This window comes from Furipterus horrens, unplaced genomic scaffold, assembly GCF_987537825.1.
Source record: "Furipterus horrens unplaced genomic scaffold, mFurHor1.1.pri manual_scaffold_5, whole genome shotgun sequence".
Classification (NCBI taxonomy): domain Eukaryota; kingdom Metazoa; phylum Chordata; class Mammalia; order Chiroptera; family Furipteridae; genus Furipterus; species Furipterus horrens.
The window spans coordinates 121,307,511-121,328,693 of record NW_028327175.1 but is presented as its reverse complement, the minus strand read 5'-3'; the positions used below and the strand labels follow the sequence as shown (position 1 = coordinate 121,328,693).

At 43.3% G+C, this 21,183-nt stretch overlaps 1 protein-coding gene across 1 annotated transcript in view; it reads left to right on the top strand.

Moving 5' to 3' along the window:
* ACSM1 (acyl-CoA synthetase medium chain family member 1) overlaps positions 1–21,183 on the top strand; it is a 44,576-nt gene that overhangs the window by 12,179 nt on the left and 11,214 nt on the right. Inside the window, exons 4-10 of the mRNA XM_090277504.1 lie at positions 761–968; positions 4,585–4,725; positions 6,755–6,914; positions 7,929–8,008; positions 11,751–11,874; positions 14,759–14,839; positions 15,361–15,462. Of these exons, the coding sequence (XP_090133630.1) occupies positions 761–968; positions 4,585–4,725; positions 6,755–6,914; positions 7,929–8,008; positions 11,751–11,874; positions 14,759–14,839; positions 15,361–15,462 (896 nt within the window). The remainder of the gene's footprint in view (positions 1–760; positions 969–4,584; positions 4,726–6,754; positions 6,915–7,928; positions 8,009–11,750; positions 11,875–14,758; positions 14,840–15,360; positions 15,463–21,183) is intronic.

Genomic DNA, 21,183 nt, shown 5'->3' with positions numbered 1-21,183 from the left:
AAAGTCTTAGAGTCAGAAGTAGACTATGTGAAGAATGGCCATTTTGAAATAGAGAATAGTTTTGGGAGAGAAAGGTGGAGAGTGGGCAGCATCTTTGATGTTAGAATGGGAAGTGTGGTATTTTTCTGGAGAGAGGGCACAGGTGTTAGTGAAGACAAAAAATGTGAAGGGGGGAAGTCAACGCTCTTTGGAACTTAAACAGGTAACAATATGGAAGATTCAGGGCAAAGCATCTGGTGGAGAGATTAGAATTCAATAGGTGCACACAAAGACTTGAACTAATGGTTGGTGATAGAAGATGGAAGGGAAGATAGGAAAGCTCAAGGGACAATGTGTTCACATTTGGATAGAGAGATGCAGTAAAGAGGGGGGTTCACAATGACGCAGGGACTGACAGAGGAGGAAGTGGGAGGAGAAAAGTAGGGGCAGGAATGAAGGTGGTCCTAATGTCAGAGACACTGTCCTGCTTGCATCTTAGTCCCAGATCCCATGTAGACTTGTGCAAAGTGGGGTCCACCTGTCTACTGGCTCCATCCATTTAGAGTAGAGAAGTTTAGGGCAAGCTTTTCAAATGTTAATGTGCATGGGAATCACTTGGAGATCTTATTAAAATGCAGATTCTGATTTCGTGTCCTAGGTGGTGCTGATGCTGCTGGTCTGCATAGCAAGAGGTTAAGGGATTTCTATGCAGATAATTCAGGCCTGAAGCCCATGACTATGAAAGAGGAAATGAAACAAATAGTTTCTTTCTCATCCCCAGGAATTATCTTCATGCCAGGGACAACCCAGATGAAGATCAATGACATTCTCTACCGACTAAATGTGTCTGAAGCCAAGGGCATCGTGACCACGGATATGCTTGCCCCAGAGGTGGACTCTGTGGCTTCTAAGTGTCCTGTTCTGAAAACCAAGCTCCTGGTGTCTGACCACAGCCGTAAAGGGTGGCTGGACTTCCGATCTCTGATTAAGTGAGTTTCCAGTCTGACGAATGTGCTCTCTGGGGATTGGTGGAAGGCCATCCACTCCTAAGCGCTGGTAGACAAGCAGCTGGTGGTAGGAAACTTTCTGACTTTAGAAAACTTCCCAGCTGCTTCACTGACTTGTTGTGTGACCCTGGAGTAGTTCCTTCCCCTCTCTTAGCTAAGGTTGCGTTCTATGCAATATAAGGACGTTACACTTTTACGCTTCTCTTCATCCCAGGATTGTGCGAAGCAGATGTGTCAAGTCAGAGGATTACTGTGTTTCAACCTTCTTGTAGGTGGGGGATCGAAAATATCCTTATATAAACATATATGTGAAGTAATTGAATGAGTGATTAAAAATGAATCTTTAAGGTGAAACTTGCAAGAAAAATTGAGGCTGTGGCTGGCAGGGAGTTTTGGGAGCAAACATCTTCCAGGTGCCCTTAAGGACACCTTGCAAGAAAAGTTAGGGAAATGTTGGAGGTAAGACAGACCTCTTACACCTCCAAAACTCTCTTTCTGTAACCTTCAGGCATTTTTTTATATCACACACACTGTCAATGTAAGAAACATCCAGATCAGTAGAGAAGTTTTATAAGAGTTTATTTGAGCCAAATTGACCACATATGCCAGGGAACGAGATTTCAAATGCTCCAGAGAATATCAGTTTTGCAGCTTCTTTTATGCATTTGAAATTAAAGAGGAACTTAAGAAAGAGTACAGGAAGGTAGGAACAAGCAAGATGGGGATCTGATTACAGGATAGTTAAGATTATATACTGTCTTGAGGGTTAATACCCCCTTCAAGGGGTATTACTTTTCATATTTCAAGGGTGTGTTAACCTAGGTGCACAAGAATAATGGAGAGGGCTGGTTTAAAACCTTTTACTAAAGAGTGATATGCTGGGGCGTGACTACTCACTGTGACCTGCCCAGGCAGGAATTTATGATCAGATTACCCTGTGAGGTTAGTTCCACAGAACCCTCTTTATCCATCCACAATGCAAACCATGCTGTGTTTATTCTCTTTCTCTTTCTCTTCTTTATTTTATTGAGGTAACATTAGTTTATAACATTACAAAATTTTCACTGGGTTTGTCTTCTTGAAGTAACCCTTCCATTTTTAAAGTAAAAAGTTACTTCAACCCCGAAAGGCAAGCACTACAGCAAAGTCACATCTTATGCTAGATTCTAAAGGCGGGGAGGTAGCGCTCGCCCTCTAGGGAGCGCACCTGCGTCTTTCCCTCCCCCTGCCCCGTCCCCACAGGCGTGCTGCCTTCCCTGTCTCTTTCCTAAACTGCGAGGGCCCTTCTGCTGCCTCTGTAACTTGTTTCCTGAGTCTGCACAGCTAGCCGGCTCACTTCTACTACCTCTTTAACTTTCTGCATATACTTTGTCTTATAACTTGAAAAAAACATTTTTAAAAAGTCGGATGATTAAATTTAAAAGGCTTATTAAATAAATAACACTGTTTAAAAATACCTCAAATTGCCCAGAGTCAGGATGGGAGCATTTCTCAGCAAGAGCCGGTGTTTCCTCCAGCATTTGGATTATTCGCCCCCAGTTTATTTGAACAGCACAGGAAGCTCGCACTGCCAGTCTCGCGGGCCCAGGAGACTGAGTCTAGAAGCTCCCAAGCATCGAGGCTGACTGGGGGAACTGCAGATTTCACCTATTTCAGCCTTACACCGGGACGGATGTACACACATTTTTGTCGCTTTCCCTCACCTTCTCTTCTCACCTCTCATCACCAAGGTTATGGCATTAAATTTCTGTCAAGTTAGTTTGTGCGAAAAACAGGTTCAGCAGTGTGATTAAGAGCACAGCCTATAGATCAGACTGGGTATGAACCTAGCTCTGCCACTTGCTGGCTGTATGTCTTCAGGCGAGTTACCTAACCTCTCTGAGCCCCAGTTTCCTCATTTGCAAAGGGGGCATGACAAAGTGGGGGTACTCACCTCTTAGAATTGCTCTGAAGGTCGAATGAGTTCTTATTTGTATAACATTTAGAACAGCAGTCCCCAACTTTTTGGCACCGGGAATCAGTTTTGTGGAAGACAATTTTTCCATAGATTGGCGCCAGGGTCTGGGCAGTGGCGGCGACCTTATAGCCTGCCACCAGATGCAGCTTAGCTGTCATTTGCCACTTGCTGATAGTGTTTTGATATGAGTCTGCAAGCAATTGATTTATTATGCTCTCTGTGCAGTCAAACCTCTCAGCTAACGATCACCTGTATTGGCAACTACTCCCAGCACTAGCATCACCACCTCAGCTCCACCTCAGATCATCAGACATTAGATTCTCATAAGGAGCCCGCAACCTGGATCCCTTGCACGTGCAGTTCACAGTAGGGTTTGCGGTCCTATGAAAATCTAATGCCACCACCTATCTGACAGGAGGCAGAGTTCAGGTGGTAATACGAGTGATGGGGAACCGCTGTAAATACAGATGAAGCATCCGCTGCTGGCCCATTGCTCACCTCCTGCTGTGGGACCTGGTTCCCATCAGGTCACGGACCAATACCGCGTCTGTGGCCCAGGGGCTGGGGACCCCTAATTTAGAACATTTTCTGAAACAAAGTAAATTCTACCTCAATGTTTAATTAAAAAATAATCTGCTGTGTTTTCCCCATTTTTTAAATGAAAAAATGTCACTCCTCACATCTAAGTCACCATAAACTCTGTTTGATGCCTCAAACTTGGAGAACCAGTTTTTCCTCCAGTGTTGCAAAACCCCAGTTTTCTGTCCTGGCCAGGTACTCAGTTGGTTAGAGCATCATCCTGATGCACCAAAGTTGTGGGTTTGATCCCCCATCAGTCGTCGTCGTCGGCAGCCGTCCGTCTCGAGAGACGATGGTGTAGCTTCTTAAGAGTCTATCTGCACCGCCGAGAATGGTTGTGCAGTCCGACTCGGGAGTGACACGGTATCTGTCTCCTCCCGTGTTGAATCGACCTCTTACGATGACGCTGGAGTGTCCGCTCCAGCGAAGCTGAAGCTACAGAGCCTGGGCGGGGTGATATGGAGGGTCTGCTGTTGCCCATGCAGCAGACCCCCCCTCTCTTCGCAGCTGAAGGGTCCAAGGGAAAGACGGAGTCGATACAGCTTGGTTTCAGGTGCGCCGCAGGAGTTGCCGGTGTTGACTACAACGTCAAACCGCCTTAGGGACTCCGGCTCCGGATTTTCTGTCGGGGTTTACTCCCTTAGCCTTTCCCCTGAAGAGGTATGCCGCAAGGCAGCGGAGGTTTTTTGGAGTCAGAGTTTTCCTTCTCTGATGTGCCCTGACTGGAAGATCGAACCAGCGACACTTAGCTCGCAGGCCGACGCTCAATCCACTGAGCCAAACCAGCCAAACCAGCCAGGTTGTTACAAATGATAGAAGTTTCTTCTTTCTTTCTTTCCCCCATCAGTACACATACAAAAATCAATCAATGAATGCAATAAAGTGATGTTTGTATCTTTTTCTCTCCCGTCCTCTCTAAAATTAAAAAAACAAAAATAAAAACAAAAAAGACCCCAAACCTCAATTTTCTGTCCTTGAGCTTCATGTTGCTATTTTTGCTTCCCTTGAGGATGGGAGCCAGGAGACATGACTTCTATTCTTTTCTGTTGAATCCCTTTGTAGGTCAGCATCCCCAGATCATGCCTGTATTAAGTCAAAGACCTTGGACCCAATGGTCATCTTCTTCACCAGCGGGACCACAGGCTTCCCCAAGATGGCAAAACACAACCATGGACTTGCCTTACGATCCACCTTCCCTTCATGGTAGGAAAGAGGGCACCAACTTAGAGGTGGGGTCACAATTTGGGGCAAGAGTTGTGTGTGTGTGTGTGTGTGTGTGTGTTTTCTGGGAAAGGTGTTCTAGTAGAACTGGGTCCATCCTGCTTCTCCCTTCTCCTGTCTTTAGTTCAGGCCACAGAGGGTCTACGAAGGGAAGCCCTAGACTCCTAAGTGTTTGTTGACAGAAGTCTCCAAATGCCAAAGGAGGTCCTGCCTGAGCACCTTCACAGGAGGTGTGGAGGAAATGTGGGTGGAGGCAGTGGGCATTCTGCAAGCCACACAAATGACAAGCTGTTGTGTCTTTTTCACTGGTTCCAGGATTTGGTGGGAGAGAAAGACACAATGTTCTAGAAATATGAGCACAGGTGACAGGTCCTCTTTTCTCCCTCATTATGAGCCAATCAGACTTGGAGTTTCCCAAACATGCGCTGTTAGGGGAAGTAATACCTGGAATCAAGCCACTGCCTTTAACCTAAAATAAATAATTGTAGAGAGGGAAGCTATAGCCTTGCGTTAATCATTTAACCAACTTTAAACCAAACCTCTTCTCTCTCCTACCACCTTTTCCGCTAGTTGGTAATATTCAGACAAGACCAAGTTCTATATATTTTCTACCTTATTAATCACACAAGAGGGCAGAGGAGGTGTCCTGTGGACACTGGGTGTCTGTGCTAACAATAACACTTAAACAGAAAAACCCCGGAGGAATGGGGGTGGGAAGAGAGGGTTTTCTATGTGGTCAGAATAGTACAAGCAAAGGCACAAAGACATAAAAAGTAGCATTCATAGAACTACAGAGATTTGAGAACAGCTGCTGCTCATTGTGTCAGGTGAGGGACAAACAGGTGGAGCTGAGAAAGTGAGCCGGGCCCCAGTTATACAGGATTGTGTGGGCTTTGGTGCAGAGATTGGAGTTTATTAGGGAAACAATGGGGAGGTATTGAAAGATTTTTAGAAGGGAGAGACCTGATCGGATTTGTATTTTGAAAAGATCACTGGATCTTTTCAAAGGAGGAGATGGAGAATGGGTTGGAAAAAACAGATTTAGAAAGACCAATTAGAGCCTCTTAGAATAAATTAAGTGCCAGATGGTGGTGGCTTGGATAAGGTGCTGGGGACATGAAGGAAATTAACATGTTTGCAATTTTAGGACACAGAATGGTCAGGGTGTGCTGGCTAGATGTGGGAGATAGGGTCGGGGGACTCAAGGTGGACTTCCAGGTTTCAGGTTTGGACAGAAGTGGTAGTCACTGAAATACAGAGAATGCTGGAGAAGAATTAGTCTAGGGAGGCAGGAGAGATTAGGATGCTCTGGGTCTGAGGTGCCTGAGAGACATTCCAAATCAGCTGTTCAGTGGGTAGTTGGGTCCAAAGCTCAGAACAGAGGTCCCCTAGCTAGTAATTTCCTGTGAGTGTGCCTCAGCCCTAAGAGAAAGGGAATGAGGGAGTGGGAATGACTCTCCAGGCCCCTCCCTACTAATAGAAAAACTCCTTAGAGCCATGGCCTGCTGATGGGAGAGCTGAGTTGTGTTTTCCTTAGGAGTTATGCATGTAGAGGTCCCTCGGAAGCAGAAAGAGTAGAGTAGAGAAATGCTTCAGACATAGCTGAATAGCCTCTGGGTTTGATTTTTATTCTCTCCATCTACCAGATGTTTCTGTTATGTTTTGATGCTGTTCTCAGAAAGGCTCATCCTTTATTATCCCCAAATGGCTGCCACCATTGCCCAAGACTAGACCAGTAACAGATTCAAATCCAGAAAAAGTGCAACAGACTTCATCCAGTATTCCCAGCTTTAAGGATCATTATGATTGAACCAGATGAAGTCACATGTGACCTGGAAATATGATTTGGCATACCATTGGGACCTGGGGTGGGAACTGAGTCTGGAGCCCCACACAAACCACATGAACAGAGAGGGAGAGGGGTGGGGAATTCTCTGAAATCTAGATTCCCCAGCCCTTGATCACATCCTCCCACGGTTACAAAGCTGAGGCCACTGTATTTTGGAGTTAGCAGGAAATTACAGCAGCTGAAGACGAGTGATGTCGCCTGGTGCCTGTCAGATCCAGGCTGGATTTTGGCTACCTTTGGGTCCATGCTTGACCCATGGACAGCAGGGTCTACAGTCTTTGTCCATCAACTGTCCCAGTTTGACCCTAAGGTCATTGTACAGGTAAGACTAACCTTTCAGTATCAACAAACTCCCAGAAGAAACTCATGTTTCAAGCTCAAAAGCTGGACCCTCCTGAGAAATAGTTTATATAACGAAGAAGCCTATTAGTTAATATAACCCAGGTTCTGGGTTTCTCAAACTGTGAGGTGCTGAATCAGTCTTTGTATCAGAATCAACCAGAATATACATTTTGAGAAATTAAAGCAACCAGAACAAGCTCAGGTCTCCTGGCTTCTCCAGGGCCAGGTAGCTGGTGTGTGTGTGTGTGTGTGGGTGTGTGTGTGTGTGTGTCTGTGTGTCTGTGTGTGTGTGAATTTAATGAAGTGTTTAAAAACAGCGCCCTTGGAATATGATGGCTCTAGTTTCTTCTCACACATCTGACATTTATTTAGTGGTCTAACTTACCTCTCTGAGCCTTAGTCTCCTCGTCTGCAAGATGGGAGTTTTAGTAGTTACCATCTCAAACAATTGTTGGAAATATTGAGATGATATGGGCAAGGTGTGTAAAGTGCTTAGCCCTGAGGCCTGCACCTAAAGACACTCAGTTATTGGTAGCAGCTGCTGTTATTGTTGTGCATATATCATGGTGACAATTGAAATTGCCTGTATAAACCCCTTCAAATTACTTCTGTGCACCTGAAAATGCTTGTTTGTGTCGCCACTCACCACAACCTTGCTTCCCTTCAGAAGACCTGCCTCTCCACCTCTTAAAGTCCAAGCCCCTCCTCACACCACTGTGGGTCCTGTTCTTCTCCAGGCCCTTCTATTAGAGACCTCTCTACTGATCTTTAATCCGATACACCTTTTCTTCTGTATTATCAGTCTCTCACTTTTCATCACCTTCACTCTCTCAGTCCATAAACACATTCATATTCAATCTATGTGTACTGGAGGTATTAACAAATTAATATATGGGCTCTCCTACAGGGGAGATCAGAATTAAAATGTTAATAATTGACCAGTATTTTAAATATTAAGTATAAAAATAATTTTTTTTCTCTCCTCACTTTGTAGGCATTTTTCAAATACCCCATCACCCATTACCTTAGTGCACCCTCAGTCTTTCGAATGATTCTGCAGCAGAGATTCACCAGGTATGGTAGAAATGGCTTGTTGTAATAATCTTTGGGGAGGATCTTAAAGAGTCTGATGCACTGTGGCCTGACTGTTTTAACTGGTTTTTTGAGGGGTGTGTGTGTGTGTGTGTGTGTGTGTGGAAGGGGGTATGTGTGTGAACTGTTGCTATGGATAGTTATCAGCCAGTCTAATTAGTTTATTAAGCAGGACTCAGAGGTCCAAATGAAACACTTGGGAGCCTTGCATCACTGTGGGTTTTTTCCTTTTTTAAACATTTTTATTATGAAATTACAAACATACGGAAAAAGATGTAAGACATAAATTTACAGATTAAGGAATTGTTGAAAATAAAACATCTGTGTAACCATTCCTTTAAGTCACAAAAAGAGAATTTTGCCAGCACCCCAGTAACCTACTCATACCTCTCCATTTCTCCTAATGGAACCCGTTCTCTTGACTTTTGTGGTGTTCATTTCTTTTTTTAAATTTCTTTATTTTCCCTTACCTCCTAATGAAATATCCTGAAAGAAATCATTCTATCTTACTTCCTTCTAACTTTGTAATCCCATTTTATTCTGTAGTATTTTACTTCTTTTGTCAACATTATATCCTAAGCTGTGTCCATGGTGCAACATATTGCTGTGGCTAATTTTCATTGCAGTGTAATATCTCATTTTATAAAAAGTCCACATTTTTAAATCAGTTCTACCATTAATGAACATCTGGATAGTTTTCTTTTTTCTTTATAAATATTTTATTTATTTATTTTTAGAGAGAGGGAAAGATGAGGGAAAAACTCAGTTCTTCTTGCCAACACAGTAAAGACTTAAAGATCAGGAAGTCTACTAGTGTGCACTTACAGATCAGCAAGTCTATTAGCGTGCAAGCAAAGTTTATTAGTGATAAGTTCCCATGGAAGAGAATGGGCCTAGCCAAGGTGGGGGAAAAAGGCATAGGTAAAGGGCAAGGCAAGGGAAGGGAGGCAAAAGCATCAGGTCCTTTGTCTTGAGGATTTATATAGCGGCGGGATGGGGTGCAGGAATTATATATCGGTTGATGGGTAAAGGTGGTGCCAGCTTACCCTGAAGGTGGGTGTGTGTGTGTTACTACCCAAACATAGGTATGTTTGGAGGTCTGTTTTTCTGAATTCTTATCTTGCTCCAGACCACATTTGGTCATCTCATTATAAAACAGATATGTGACAGGAGGCAGTTAATTAAAATTGGGGCAGTTACCCAAAATTATTTATGGGCTCTTTCTACAAGCCCTGGGGAACTCCTCTTAAAATAGATAGTGACCAGAGGCAGGCAATTAACCAAGGTTGTTTTATGGGCTTCTTCTTTGGGCACCATGGACCCCTGCCTCTTCCCCCTTCTAGACCTTGGAATGAATACACAGTTTGAAAGGCTTTCTTTCCCAGAGTGGAAATGATGCATACAGAACTTCAAGTGCTCCCTTCCTTCTGTGCTATTATGGTATTTTTATGATGCTTGGAACACCTGGCAATCTTATCAGACCAGGACTGCTGCATTGGTGGGTGAGACACACCTCCCTCCTCCTCCTGTCTTGGTTTACTATCTATCCTGCCTAACAGAGGGGAGGGGAAAGAGAGGATGAGAAGCATCGGTGTGAAAGAGAAACATTGATCAGTTGCCTCTGCTACACACCCAACTAGGGACCGAACCTGCAACCCAGGCATATGCCCTGACTGGAAATTGAACCTGTGACCTTTCACTTTGGGGAATGACACCCAACCAACTGAGCCACACCGGTCAGGATGGACATTTGGGTAGTTTTCATTTGAGGGCTCTTGATGATTAATACTGAATTGAATTCTTGCACATTTATCCTGGTGCATTTAACCACACATTTATGTAGCATTTTTCTAGGAGAAAAACTGCTAGGCCACACTGAAACTGCATTCAACTACACTGTGTTCTAAAGTAGCGAATCAATTTATGCTCCCACTAACAGGGTAGAAGAATTTCCATTGTTCTGCATCTTTGTCAGTATTTGTTCTTGTCAAAGTTTTTAATATTTGCCAATCTGATGGATGCATAGTGTTATTGTACTATAGTTTTATTTTTGCATTCCCCCATGTTTGTAGATTAATTTTTAGCTAAACTACAATCTTGACTTTGAACCCAATGGGCATTTGTGTATATTTTAAAGGCTCTAAAATGGAAATTGTTAGGTCTGGCAAGAGTGAGAGGAGAAATGACAGGAGAACAGGCCATGACTTTAAAAAGTTTATTTGACCAGCTGCTACAGGCAGGCTGAGACCCTAAGGTGCCAGCAGCAAACAAAAGAAAGTCAGGGGCTTTTAAAGGGGAGAAAGGGGGAGGGAGTTGAAGGGTCCCTCTGTAGATGGCTTTGGGGGAGTTGGCTCTCAGAACAGAAAAGTTACTGAAACAGAAAAGTTACTAAATTCTTGCCAACAGGCTAAGATATCTTAGGACACAGGCAGTTACTAACACCAGCAGTTACTGCAGGGGCAGCAGATTTCACGGGGCTTGCTAACACTATACCAGAGTTTCCGGAACCCACGTCTTATGCCTAAGAGAAATGGCTGCTTCAAAAATCAGAGCTAACAAGTTTTAGACATAGAGTTAAAATATCAAGGAGTTCAACAACTACCCTTACAAAGCTCACTCTGAAATGCGACTTGATTTTATTCATGAAGCTTCCATTTGACTGGATTCTGCCTCTATCTATGTTTCAAAGCTCATATTACAGCCACTTCTTGCAACATTCCTCAGATGATGAATTTTTGTCCAAACCCAGTAAAACTCCAGCCAGGGCATAACTAATAACTCCACTGGAGCCTCTGCTCACTTTATCTACTCTGGAGAAAGCTCCAGATAAGTGAAGAAGATATCCTTAATGAAACCAACACCTGTCCATCACTCCTGAGTCTGTGTGTACCAGGAAAGGGTGACAGAGTGGAAAGGTGTCTGCCAGATGTCTGCCACCTCCCTCATCCCCAACAGCTGGCCCAGCTCAGCTATGTGCCCACTGGTACTCAGACCTCAGTCATTGCTCCCCATTTCCTTCAGGGAACCCATCAGGATTTTGCAATTGTTTTTGTATTATTTATGGAAATTTTTCATGGGGAAAATGGAGAAGATCTACAACACATGGTGTACCTGGCACACAATATACCTCCTACATGTTCACAGCAGACTTTACTGTTCACTCCAAAATTCCTTCTTTCAGGGCTGTTACCTGTGATCCCTGTTCTCTTTTTCAACACTCAGCCCAATCTTCTTGGACATCCTGAGCAATTTATTTCCAACCCCTAGCTTGCATTCTCCACTCAGGTCACAGAACCCCACTCTCCACAGCAGGCAGGAAGCACAGTCTGATTACCATCCCAGCACATCCTTGGGGTCTATCCTTCACCCCTTTACGGTTTATAAAAACGTCTCTCTTACCACATAGAATGCTTCCATCAGAGGAGGTCTGGTAAACATATCTTTACCCTTTTGTTATTATCAATGTCTACATTTAATTTGATCCCCGACTGAACCCATTAGTCTCATCATCACCCCCCGCCTCCACACCCCAGCCACCTGAAGGAGAGTTCATAGGGAATGATAGGAAGTGAATTGACTGCCACCTGGAACGCGAGTAACAAAATGAGGAAGCAGAAGGTTGAACAATCCAGATGACAATGCTGTGAGCTCTGAACTCCTAGGCCTGGGTCAGAGCATCCAGGCCCTGATCAGAAGCTCTGTTGACACCTTGTCTCTCCCTAAGCCTCAGGTTCCCCACCCTGGAGCACTGCTGTACTGGTGGGGAGGCTCTGCTGCCCGAGGAGCAAGAGAAATGGAGACAAGAGACAGGCCTTCTGCTTTACGAGGCCTATGGACAGTCAGAAACGGTAGGTGGGCGGTCCCCTCTGGGCCAGTCAGGATATATTGAGCCACTGAGCCCAATAGATGAGCCTAATTATGCTGCAAGTATGTGCAAAGGCCCTACTGTGTGCACAGCAAGTAGATGAGAAGCTCCAAAGTTCTAGGCTAGTTTGCCCAAAATCAATGTACAGAAAGACAATTCACACATAGCTCATCGACTTGTCAAGACACCAGTGTGCTGAAAGCTATTGAATAAAAACTTATGAAAAGGCCTAGGCATATGATGCTATGTCCCTGAGATCAGGGAGCCAGGGAGGGGTGATAGAAATGGAGGCGCCTAACTGCAACATGAAGGCCCCCACCTGCAAGTCCTGCCCCTGTCACCATCCCTCCCTCGGGCAGCAACGACAGGGCCAGGCAGGAGCTGGGCCCAGAAGTTAATTTCTGGGTGTTTATGAGGGCAGCACACAGGTTTGATTGTGAGGCATTAGCAGGAGTGGAGGAGGGAGCAGAGACATCACGCGCACACACACACACACACACACACACACACAGTGTGATCCCAAAGCGTATCACTGAGCAGGCAGGTAGAAAGGGCATTCAGAGCAATGTTCCTGTCTGGAATCTCAAGGACTTCATCAGCGATAGTCTGAGGGGCTACCTCTCTTCCAGCACATGTTCAATCCATTTCTGATTCTGGACAGAGCCACTTTCCCAGCCTCCCCATTACCCCTTTGGCTGACAGAGTCAACTGCCATCTCAGGACCTGTAAGAAAATGGCTGTTTGAGTCCTAATTTACATATTTGTCTGACCTTTTTTCCAAAAAAACAATTTATTTAAATAAGTTAAGTGGTCTGCTTCTAGGCCTGAGAAATGTTGAGCCTCTAGGCTTGCATGACTCACAGTTTATTTTTGGACAAGGAGAACCACACACTACACCCTTGACCCCAGTCCCTTTGTATCCACTATTTGAAACAACAGAATACTCCCTTAGCCCTGATGGTGCTTTATTTCTCAAAGTACTTTCAAACCTCCTCACTCATCTGTGAATGATTTCCGTGTGCCTGAAGTGTGAGCAGCAACATGGTGAAGGGGAAGACCTTCCTCTCCCAGGAGCTCAGGCCTCAGGTCCAGTCTCAGCATTGCCAATGGCAGGCTTTAAGACTATAGGCATACCATGGAAACTTCCAGAAGCTCAATTTTCCTATCTCCAAAATGGGAAGTAGAACGTTGGTCTTACAGGTTGTGATGAAGGGGATGAAAGGAAGTGTGTGAAGCTCCGGCCGCAGTGCCCAGCCCTGCACACATCCACACTGCAGGCTCTGTTGTCCTCGCTGGATGTAGGGAGGTAGTGTGCCAGACACCAGGCATGCAGAGACGAATGGGCCGTCTCTGTCCTCAGGGTGCTTGTTATCTACCGAGGGAAACAGACATACAAAAATCAGTATAATGCCCTGTTGGTGACAATAGAAATGTGGGGAAAACACTATAGAAAGAGGATCTCCAAGCTGACTTCTCGTGGGGCCTGAGTAACAGTTGGCTGACCTAAGTAGTTAGTTGAACTCAATTGGTGTGTGCAGGCTCTGAGCAGTTTCCAACACTTGCAGGCCCTCCGAGCGGGGTGCGCTGTCCCCTTTTGACAGAGGAGATCAAGGAGCATTCATTCGTTAAGATTCAAACCCTGGTCTGTCTGACTGCGAAGTGCTTAGCTTCAGAAAGAACAGTACTTTAGAGAACCATGAAGGGGATATAGATGAATCTCCCAAGCTCAGCTCTCTGATTTTTTACAATTGATATTATTTTTTATTTTTAAAATATTTTATTTATTTATTTTTAGGGAGAGGGGAAGGGAGGAAGAAAAAAAGGGAGAGAAACATCAATGTGTGCTTGCCTCTTATACACCCCCAACTGAGGACCTGGCCTGCAACCCAGGCATGTGCCCTGACTGGGAATTGAACTAGCTACCCTTTGGTTTGCAGGCTGGCTCTCAATCCACTGAGCCACACCAGCCAGGGCTTTTTTAAAATTGATTTCAGAGAGAGATAAAGGGGAGACAGAGAAACACTGATTCATTGTTTCACCCATTTATGCTTTCATTAGTTGATTCTTTTTTTTTTTTTTTTCGCTTTTATTTATGTTTATTCTGAAGTATAAATGATTGGTTTTAGACTCTGTAATTAAAACTGAGTTTGATGAGAGGAAAGGGAAGAAGGAGGGACAGTGGACATTGGAAGAATGATGAAGACAACACTATCATTGTTTCCAATAACTTCAAAATCTTTCCTAAACCTGGACCTGACACTCTGCTTTAATACATGTAAGATCTGTCTAGGTCAGTGTGTCTGCCTTTGACATATGTATACTATGTGTACATGTGCCATCTCTGTGTTGGATTGATCTCAAATTATTGCATGTTACACATCTGCAGTGTAATAATGATTATAGCATTTGAAATGAATTGGAATCACTTATTAAGAACTTATTTTAATCATTTTTTTAAAATGTAGAGATGGATTTTTCAAAAGGAAAAACTAACTTGGAGTAGAAGCTGGGTAGAATTTTAAACTGAGCCCAGTTGACATCTCACCGTTAGTTGATTCTTGTATGTGTCCTGACCAGGGATCAAACCCATAACCTTGGAGTATCTTTGCTTCTTTCCTGGCCTCCACCACTGGACCCTGTAGTCCCAGTAGCCAGCACTGGCCCAGAGCATGTTAGGCACAGTGAATATCTGCTGAAGAGCTGGGTCAGTGCCTTGAGCCTATAATCCAGACCTTCTAGCTTCCATACAGGGCTCTATGAGCAGCACCAAGTGACATCTGTGAGCAAGGGTGCTGTGTATGATTCTTGCTGCTTTGTGATTAGCCTGGACCCTTTGACAACTGGTATTCTCTTTCTTTTGTGCACAGGGAGTAACTTGTGGCAATCTCCGGGGAATGAAGATTAAGCCTGGTTCCATGGGGAAAACCATCCCACCCTTTGATGTCCAGGTCTGGTCCTAAAGGCATGGTTCAGGGAGCAGTGAGGGCTCAGCTGGGACTGAACCCTTGTGTGACACCAGGTGGCAGAAGCAGCCATGCCCCTTGCCCCTGTTGTCCTCCCTCCTCTCTTCTATTTTTCCTCTGATTTCTTGCAGTGGTGGCGGTGGGGCGGGGGGTTCAGTATTGTGGGCACCCGTGCAGCTCACCATGACAGCCAGAGGCCTCACACACAGCGAATGGCAGATAGTAACCGGGAGGAGCACTGGCAACTCTGTGCACCGCTGGTGCTTTTAGCTTTTCCTGATCCATGTTTTCTAGCTTGAAGACACATTTGCAATGTCCATATATCATGAAACAAATAGACCCATGACTTGCTGACTTCGAAGACTTGAGAATTGTATTCTATTTTCTGATAGGGATCTTCCCCAATGACCCCCACTGGTGTCCCATGAATCAGCCAGGCAGTGGTTGGGTGGGGCAGGTGTGTGGGGGAGCCCTGCAGGGCGAGACTCACAGACCTCTTGCTCCAGATCATCGACAGCAAGGGCAACGTCCTGCCGCCCCACACTGAAGGCAACATTGGCATCAGGATCAAGCCCACCAGGCCCATCGGCCTGTTCACATGCTATGAGGTAAGGGCGCCCCATTGGCCCCTCTCCAGCCCGAGAATCCCTGCAGTGATAAGGGAGTGGACTCAACTCTGTATGCTGAGACACCTTCACATCTCCCTTTATTTGCTCCAATTCAATGAAGCCTGTTCTAACTAATCACAAAGCTCATAGTGTGTTGCCTGTTCTTTCCTATTCTAACTCATCTGGCCCTGATAGGGTAGAAAGAAGCCTGGCTTCAGAATCATTGGACTTGGGGGCCGGTGACCTCCTGTAGTTAAGAATGCAGACTTTGGCTGGGTTCAAATCCTAACATCCAACTTACCAACAGGGTGTGAACAAATCTATGAACCGTGCTGAGCCTCGGGGGGACTATCTTATCCCCACTTTACAGAGAAAAAAACCCTGCAGACTGGAAGAGTTCTGTGTCTTCCCCATGTCAATTAATTGGCAGGTCTAAGATTCATTTAGGCTCCAAAGCGTAAATGAGAAATCCAGGGATTACAGAAAACTGTGATAGGCTATAAGGAAACCTGTTGAAACTCTTGACCAGACAAACCCTAGCCCTCCCAGTGTATTGGAGGCCACTAAGAGGAAATTTGTAGCTTCCAAGGTTCTCCGTGGAAGGGTGCACAGATCTGAAAGTGATCCCAGGCTCTGTCTCTTTCCTCCAAAAGAACAGCCATCTGTTGTCATCACTCCGACTTCCAGGGGTGCTGCTCCTCTTGTGATACGTACTATTACCCAAAGGCAAACAGGCAGGACTTAGCCTTAATTCGCACAAGCACAATTTTAAGTTTGGATAAAAGAGAAAACAGACTAGAATGCATATAGATCAGTGGTTCCCAAGCCTGCCTACACTTTAGAGTCATTTGGGGAGTTTTTCTAAAAAATATGAATGATTGGATTCAACTACAGCGATTTTGGTTAAACTGAACTGGGGTGGTTGGTGCAGTAATTAATATTACTGGGTGTGACATTTATTTTGCAAAGATGTCCTCACATGTGCCCACACATGCTCTCCCATTTCACATGTTCTCACGACAATATGTTGTCTCTCCTCCACTGAGATTTGCTTGCTTTTTTCCCCCTCCTTTTCTTTTCTTCTTATTGAGGTAAAATATATATAACATAAAATTTACGCTTTTCACTATTTTTTGGGCATACAGTTCCATGGCACAGAGTAAATTCACAATATTATGCAACCATCACAACTATACGTGTGCAGAAAATGTTCTCATTAAACACTAACTCCCTATCCCCATCTCTCCACATTTTTGTAACCTTTCATATAATTTCTGTCTGTAAGAATTTGCCTACTTTAGTATCTCAATTAAGTGGAATCATACAACATTTGCCCTTGGTGTCAGGCTGTTTCACTTAGCACAATGTTTTCAGGGTTCATCCCTGTTGTGCCATGCGATGAAATGTCATTCCTAATAAGTCTGAACAATATTGCATGGTATATATACACCACATTTTGTTTATCATTAATCTCTTGATGGACATTTGAATTGATTTCACCCTTTGGCTATTGTGAATAATGCTGTTATGAACATTGGTGTGCAGGTATGTGTTCAAATTTCTGCTTTCATTTCTTGGGAGTATATACCCAGAAGCGGAATTGCTGGACCATTCAGTAATTCTGTATTTAAAAATTTGAGGAACTTCCAACATGTCTTCTACAATTGGTGAACTATTTTACATTCCCACCAACAATCAACAAGTGTTCCTATTTCTTCACTTCCTTCCCAACACTTGTTATTTCCAGGGTTTTTTTGCTTGTTTTTAATAATAGACATCCTAATGGGTGGAAGATAGTATCTCATTGTGATCTTGATTTGCATTTTCCTAATGCCTAGTGATGTCGAACACCTTTCCATGTTCCTCTTGGCCATTTGAATAACTTCTCTGCAGAATTATCAATTCAAGTCCTCCACTCATTTTTTAAAAATGCATAGTAGGCATTCAGTAAATTTTGACATTTTTCTTTCAGTGATTTGAATTTAATTGGTAAAGTCACTTCCAGTTTTTTCAATTGAAGTATAATTGACATATAACATTATATTAAATTCATGTGTGCAGAAAATTTTTTTTTTGCTTTTCCATATACATTTTAAGTATATCTTAGTGATTATGGCTGTTACAGTTGTCCCAATTTCTTTTCCCTTTCCTTCCCTCTGCCCAGGACCCCTACCCTCCAGCAATCTCCCCCCTTAGTTCATGTCCTTGGGTTGTGCATGTAATGTGGAGGACCCCTGTGACATGGATAGTGTCTGTAATAGTTAGTCTTCTGTATATTTACTGCCTTGCCATCGATGTGAGGCTGCCCGGGCTGCCTGCTCCCTGTGGTGCTAGGCTTGTTGTCTGCAGCACTGAGGGTGGGTGGCACGGGGGTGGGAGTGTAGGGTGGGGTTAAGGTAGTGGGTGGTCACTGGGTCTTGGCCCACTGCTCATGGTTGTGGTGCTGGTGACTGGGGCCTGCTGCAGCAGCTGTGGCTCCTCCCTGGGTGTGATGAGTAACTAGACTGACAGCAGTGACCACGCTGCTCAGGGCTCTCTGGGGTCTATTCTCTGCTCCCACTACTGATCAAACTTCCTTTCATCTGTTGATGGACACAGGTTGCTCCTATATCTTGCTGTTTTAAATAAGCTGCAGTGAACATAGGGATGCACATGTATTTCCAATTTAGTCTTTTGGGTTTCTTCATATAAATACTCAAGCGGAATTGCTTGGTCCTTCTTTGTCTTTTGTTATATAGATTTGTTTTAAAGTCTATTTTCTCTGGGATAAGTATTGCTACCCCAGTTTTTTGTTTGTCTGTTTCCTTTTTCACGAAACACTGTATCTTTTTCCATCCCTTTACTTTCAGTCTGTGTGTGTCTTTCAACCTGAGGTGAGTCTCTTGTAGACAGCACATATAAGGGTCTTGTTTTGTTATCCCTTCAGCCTCCATATGTCTTTTTATTGGAGCATTTACTCCTTTGACATTTAAAGTAATTGTTGACGGATATGTAGTTATTGCCATTTTATTATTTATATATTTTACCTTTTTTTCTTCTTCTTAAAGAAGACCATTTAATATTTCTTGTAATAATGGTTTGTTGGTAATGAACTTCTTTAGTTTTTTCCTTGTCTGGCAAGCTTTTTATATGTCTTTTGATTCTATGATAGCTTTGCTGGATACAGTAATCTTGGTTGTAGGTCCTTGCTTTTCATCACTTTGAATATTTTGTGCCAATCCCTTCTGGCCTCAAAGTTTCTGTGTAGAAATCAGCTGACAGTCTTATGGGAGCTCACTGGTAGATAACTAGCTTCTTTTCTTTTGCTGCTTTTAAGATTCTCCCTTTGTCTTTAATCTTCACCATTTTAGTTATGATGTGTCTTGGTGTGGGTCTCTTTGGGTTCATTTTATTTGGAACTCTGTGCTTCCTGGGCTTGTATGTGTATTTCCTTCACCAAGTTATGGAAGATTTCTGTCATTATTTTCTCAAATAGGTTTTCAATTTTTTGCTCTCTCCTCTTTCTGGCACTGCCATGATGCAAATCTTGGCTCAAAGTTGTCCTAGAGATGACTTAAACTATCCTCATTTTTTTTATTCTTCTTTTCTTTCTACTGTTCTAATTGGGTGTTTTCTATTTTCTTATCTTCCAAATTGCTGATTTGGACCTCTGCTTCATCTATTGTTTATTCCCTGTAATATATTCTTCACTTCAGTTATTGTATTCTTCATTCGACTGGTTCTTTTTCATGTATTCTATCTTCATTTTTATATTTCCTATCTTTTTGTTGAAGTTCTCACTGAGATCATTGAGCATCCTTATTAACAGTGTTTTGAACTCTTTATCTGGTATAATGCTTGTCTCCATTTTGTTTAGTTCTTTCTCTAGACTTTTGTTCTGTTCTTTCATTTGGGCCATATTTCTTTGTCTCCTCATTTTGGCTGCCTCCCTGTGTTTGTTTCTATGTATTAGGTAGAGCTGCTATGTTTCCTGATCTTGGTAGAGTGACCTTATGTCATAGATATTTGTGGGGCCCAGTGGCACAGTCTCCTCAGTACCCAAGCTGGGCCCTCCAGGTGCATCCCCCATGTGGGCTGTGTGTACCCTTCTGTTGTAGTTGAACCTTGGTTGCTGTTGTCACACCAATGGGAGGGATGATACAGAGGTTGATTGTCTTAAATTAGTTGAAGATACACGTGAGGGTTTCTTTATGGGCTCTCTGTTGTATTTCAGTTGTCTATATGGCTGCTTTTATGATAGTACTATACTGTTTTGATTACTGTGGCTTTGTAGTAAATTTTGAAATCAGGAGTGTAAATTCCTGAACTTTCTTCTTCTTTTAAAAGATTGCTTTGGCTATTGGGATACCTTTAGATTTTATATAAAATTTAGGAGGGAGTGTTCTATTTCTGCAAAAAACATCACTGACATTTTGATAGGGATTGTATTGAAACTGTAGATAGCTTTGGTAGTATTGCCATCTTAATATTGTCTCCAGTCAGTGAGAATGGGAGGCCTTCCCATTTATTTGTCTTCTTTAATTTCTTTAGGCAATGAGTTTTAGTTTTCAGTGTACAAGCCTTTCACTTTCGTGACTAAATTTATTCTTAGAACTTATTATCCTTGATGCTACAGTCAATAGAATGGTTTTCTTAATTTCCTTTGTTAATATTTAATTTTACTGCCTTCATTTAGTTCTTTGTCAATTTTTCCTTCTCTTATCTGTTAATTAATTTTATTTCTTTGAATGAACAATGTGTCCTGTTTTCTTTGTATGTTCTGTGATTTTTTAGTTAAAAATTGGACCTTTCACTATTATAATGTGATAACCCTGGAAATCAGATTCTCCCACTTCCCTAGGGGTTGAGATTGCTGGTGGTTTTATTTTTGTTTGTTTGTTTGTTTTTTTTGTTTTTTTTTTTTTTGCTTCGTGTTCTGACTGTTGGAAGCCATAGTCATAGTAGTCCTTTGCTTTGAGATTTTTCCAATTTTTTTTGCAAGGACTATTATTTTTCATGTGTCATCACTGAAGTTCTGATCCTTTAGCTCATGATCAGTGAATGTTTTGACAGGAGCTCAGACAAACAAATGAAAAGATCAACAGAAAGAGGAGAGGAGAACAACCACTGTGTAGATGGGCTCTGCGCTGGGGCCCTTGCCACCACTCAGCTGGTCTTGCTCTGAGCCTAGGGTCATCAGCCTGACGTGAAAGCTTAAGGTCTTCTCAGGGCTTTTCTGAGCTTGCATCTTGCCCAGACATGTGCATGGCTTTCTACGCTCTCCCTATACACAGCTGTCTTGAATATCCAAATTCCCTCACCCCAGCCCAAAATATCACCCCAGTTTCTCCTCCAGACCATGATGGTCCATTGTGGTTCTCCACCCATAATTTCTTGCCTCGGGCATCTTAATTTTGCTATCTGCCTGATAGCTTCTATGAGCAGCTCCTGCTGCTTTTCCCACCTGTATTCTGACTTCTGTGAAATGAGAGTCTTGCTTCAGTCCCCCAGGTGCCCCCAGACAGGTTAGACAAATGCAGCACAATACTTATTAGTTTACTTTAAAGCATTTGTTTTATAAAAATAAAAAAGAATAAGTTGATCTGGTATTGCAAGTGGAAAACAGTTTCATTTGTCAAAAACAGAAGACAATTATTACCATAACTATACTACAAACAAAACAATTTTCTTAAATTCTAGCTAAGTCCTATTCCTGCTAAAAGCTCTGATCTTGAAACATAG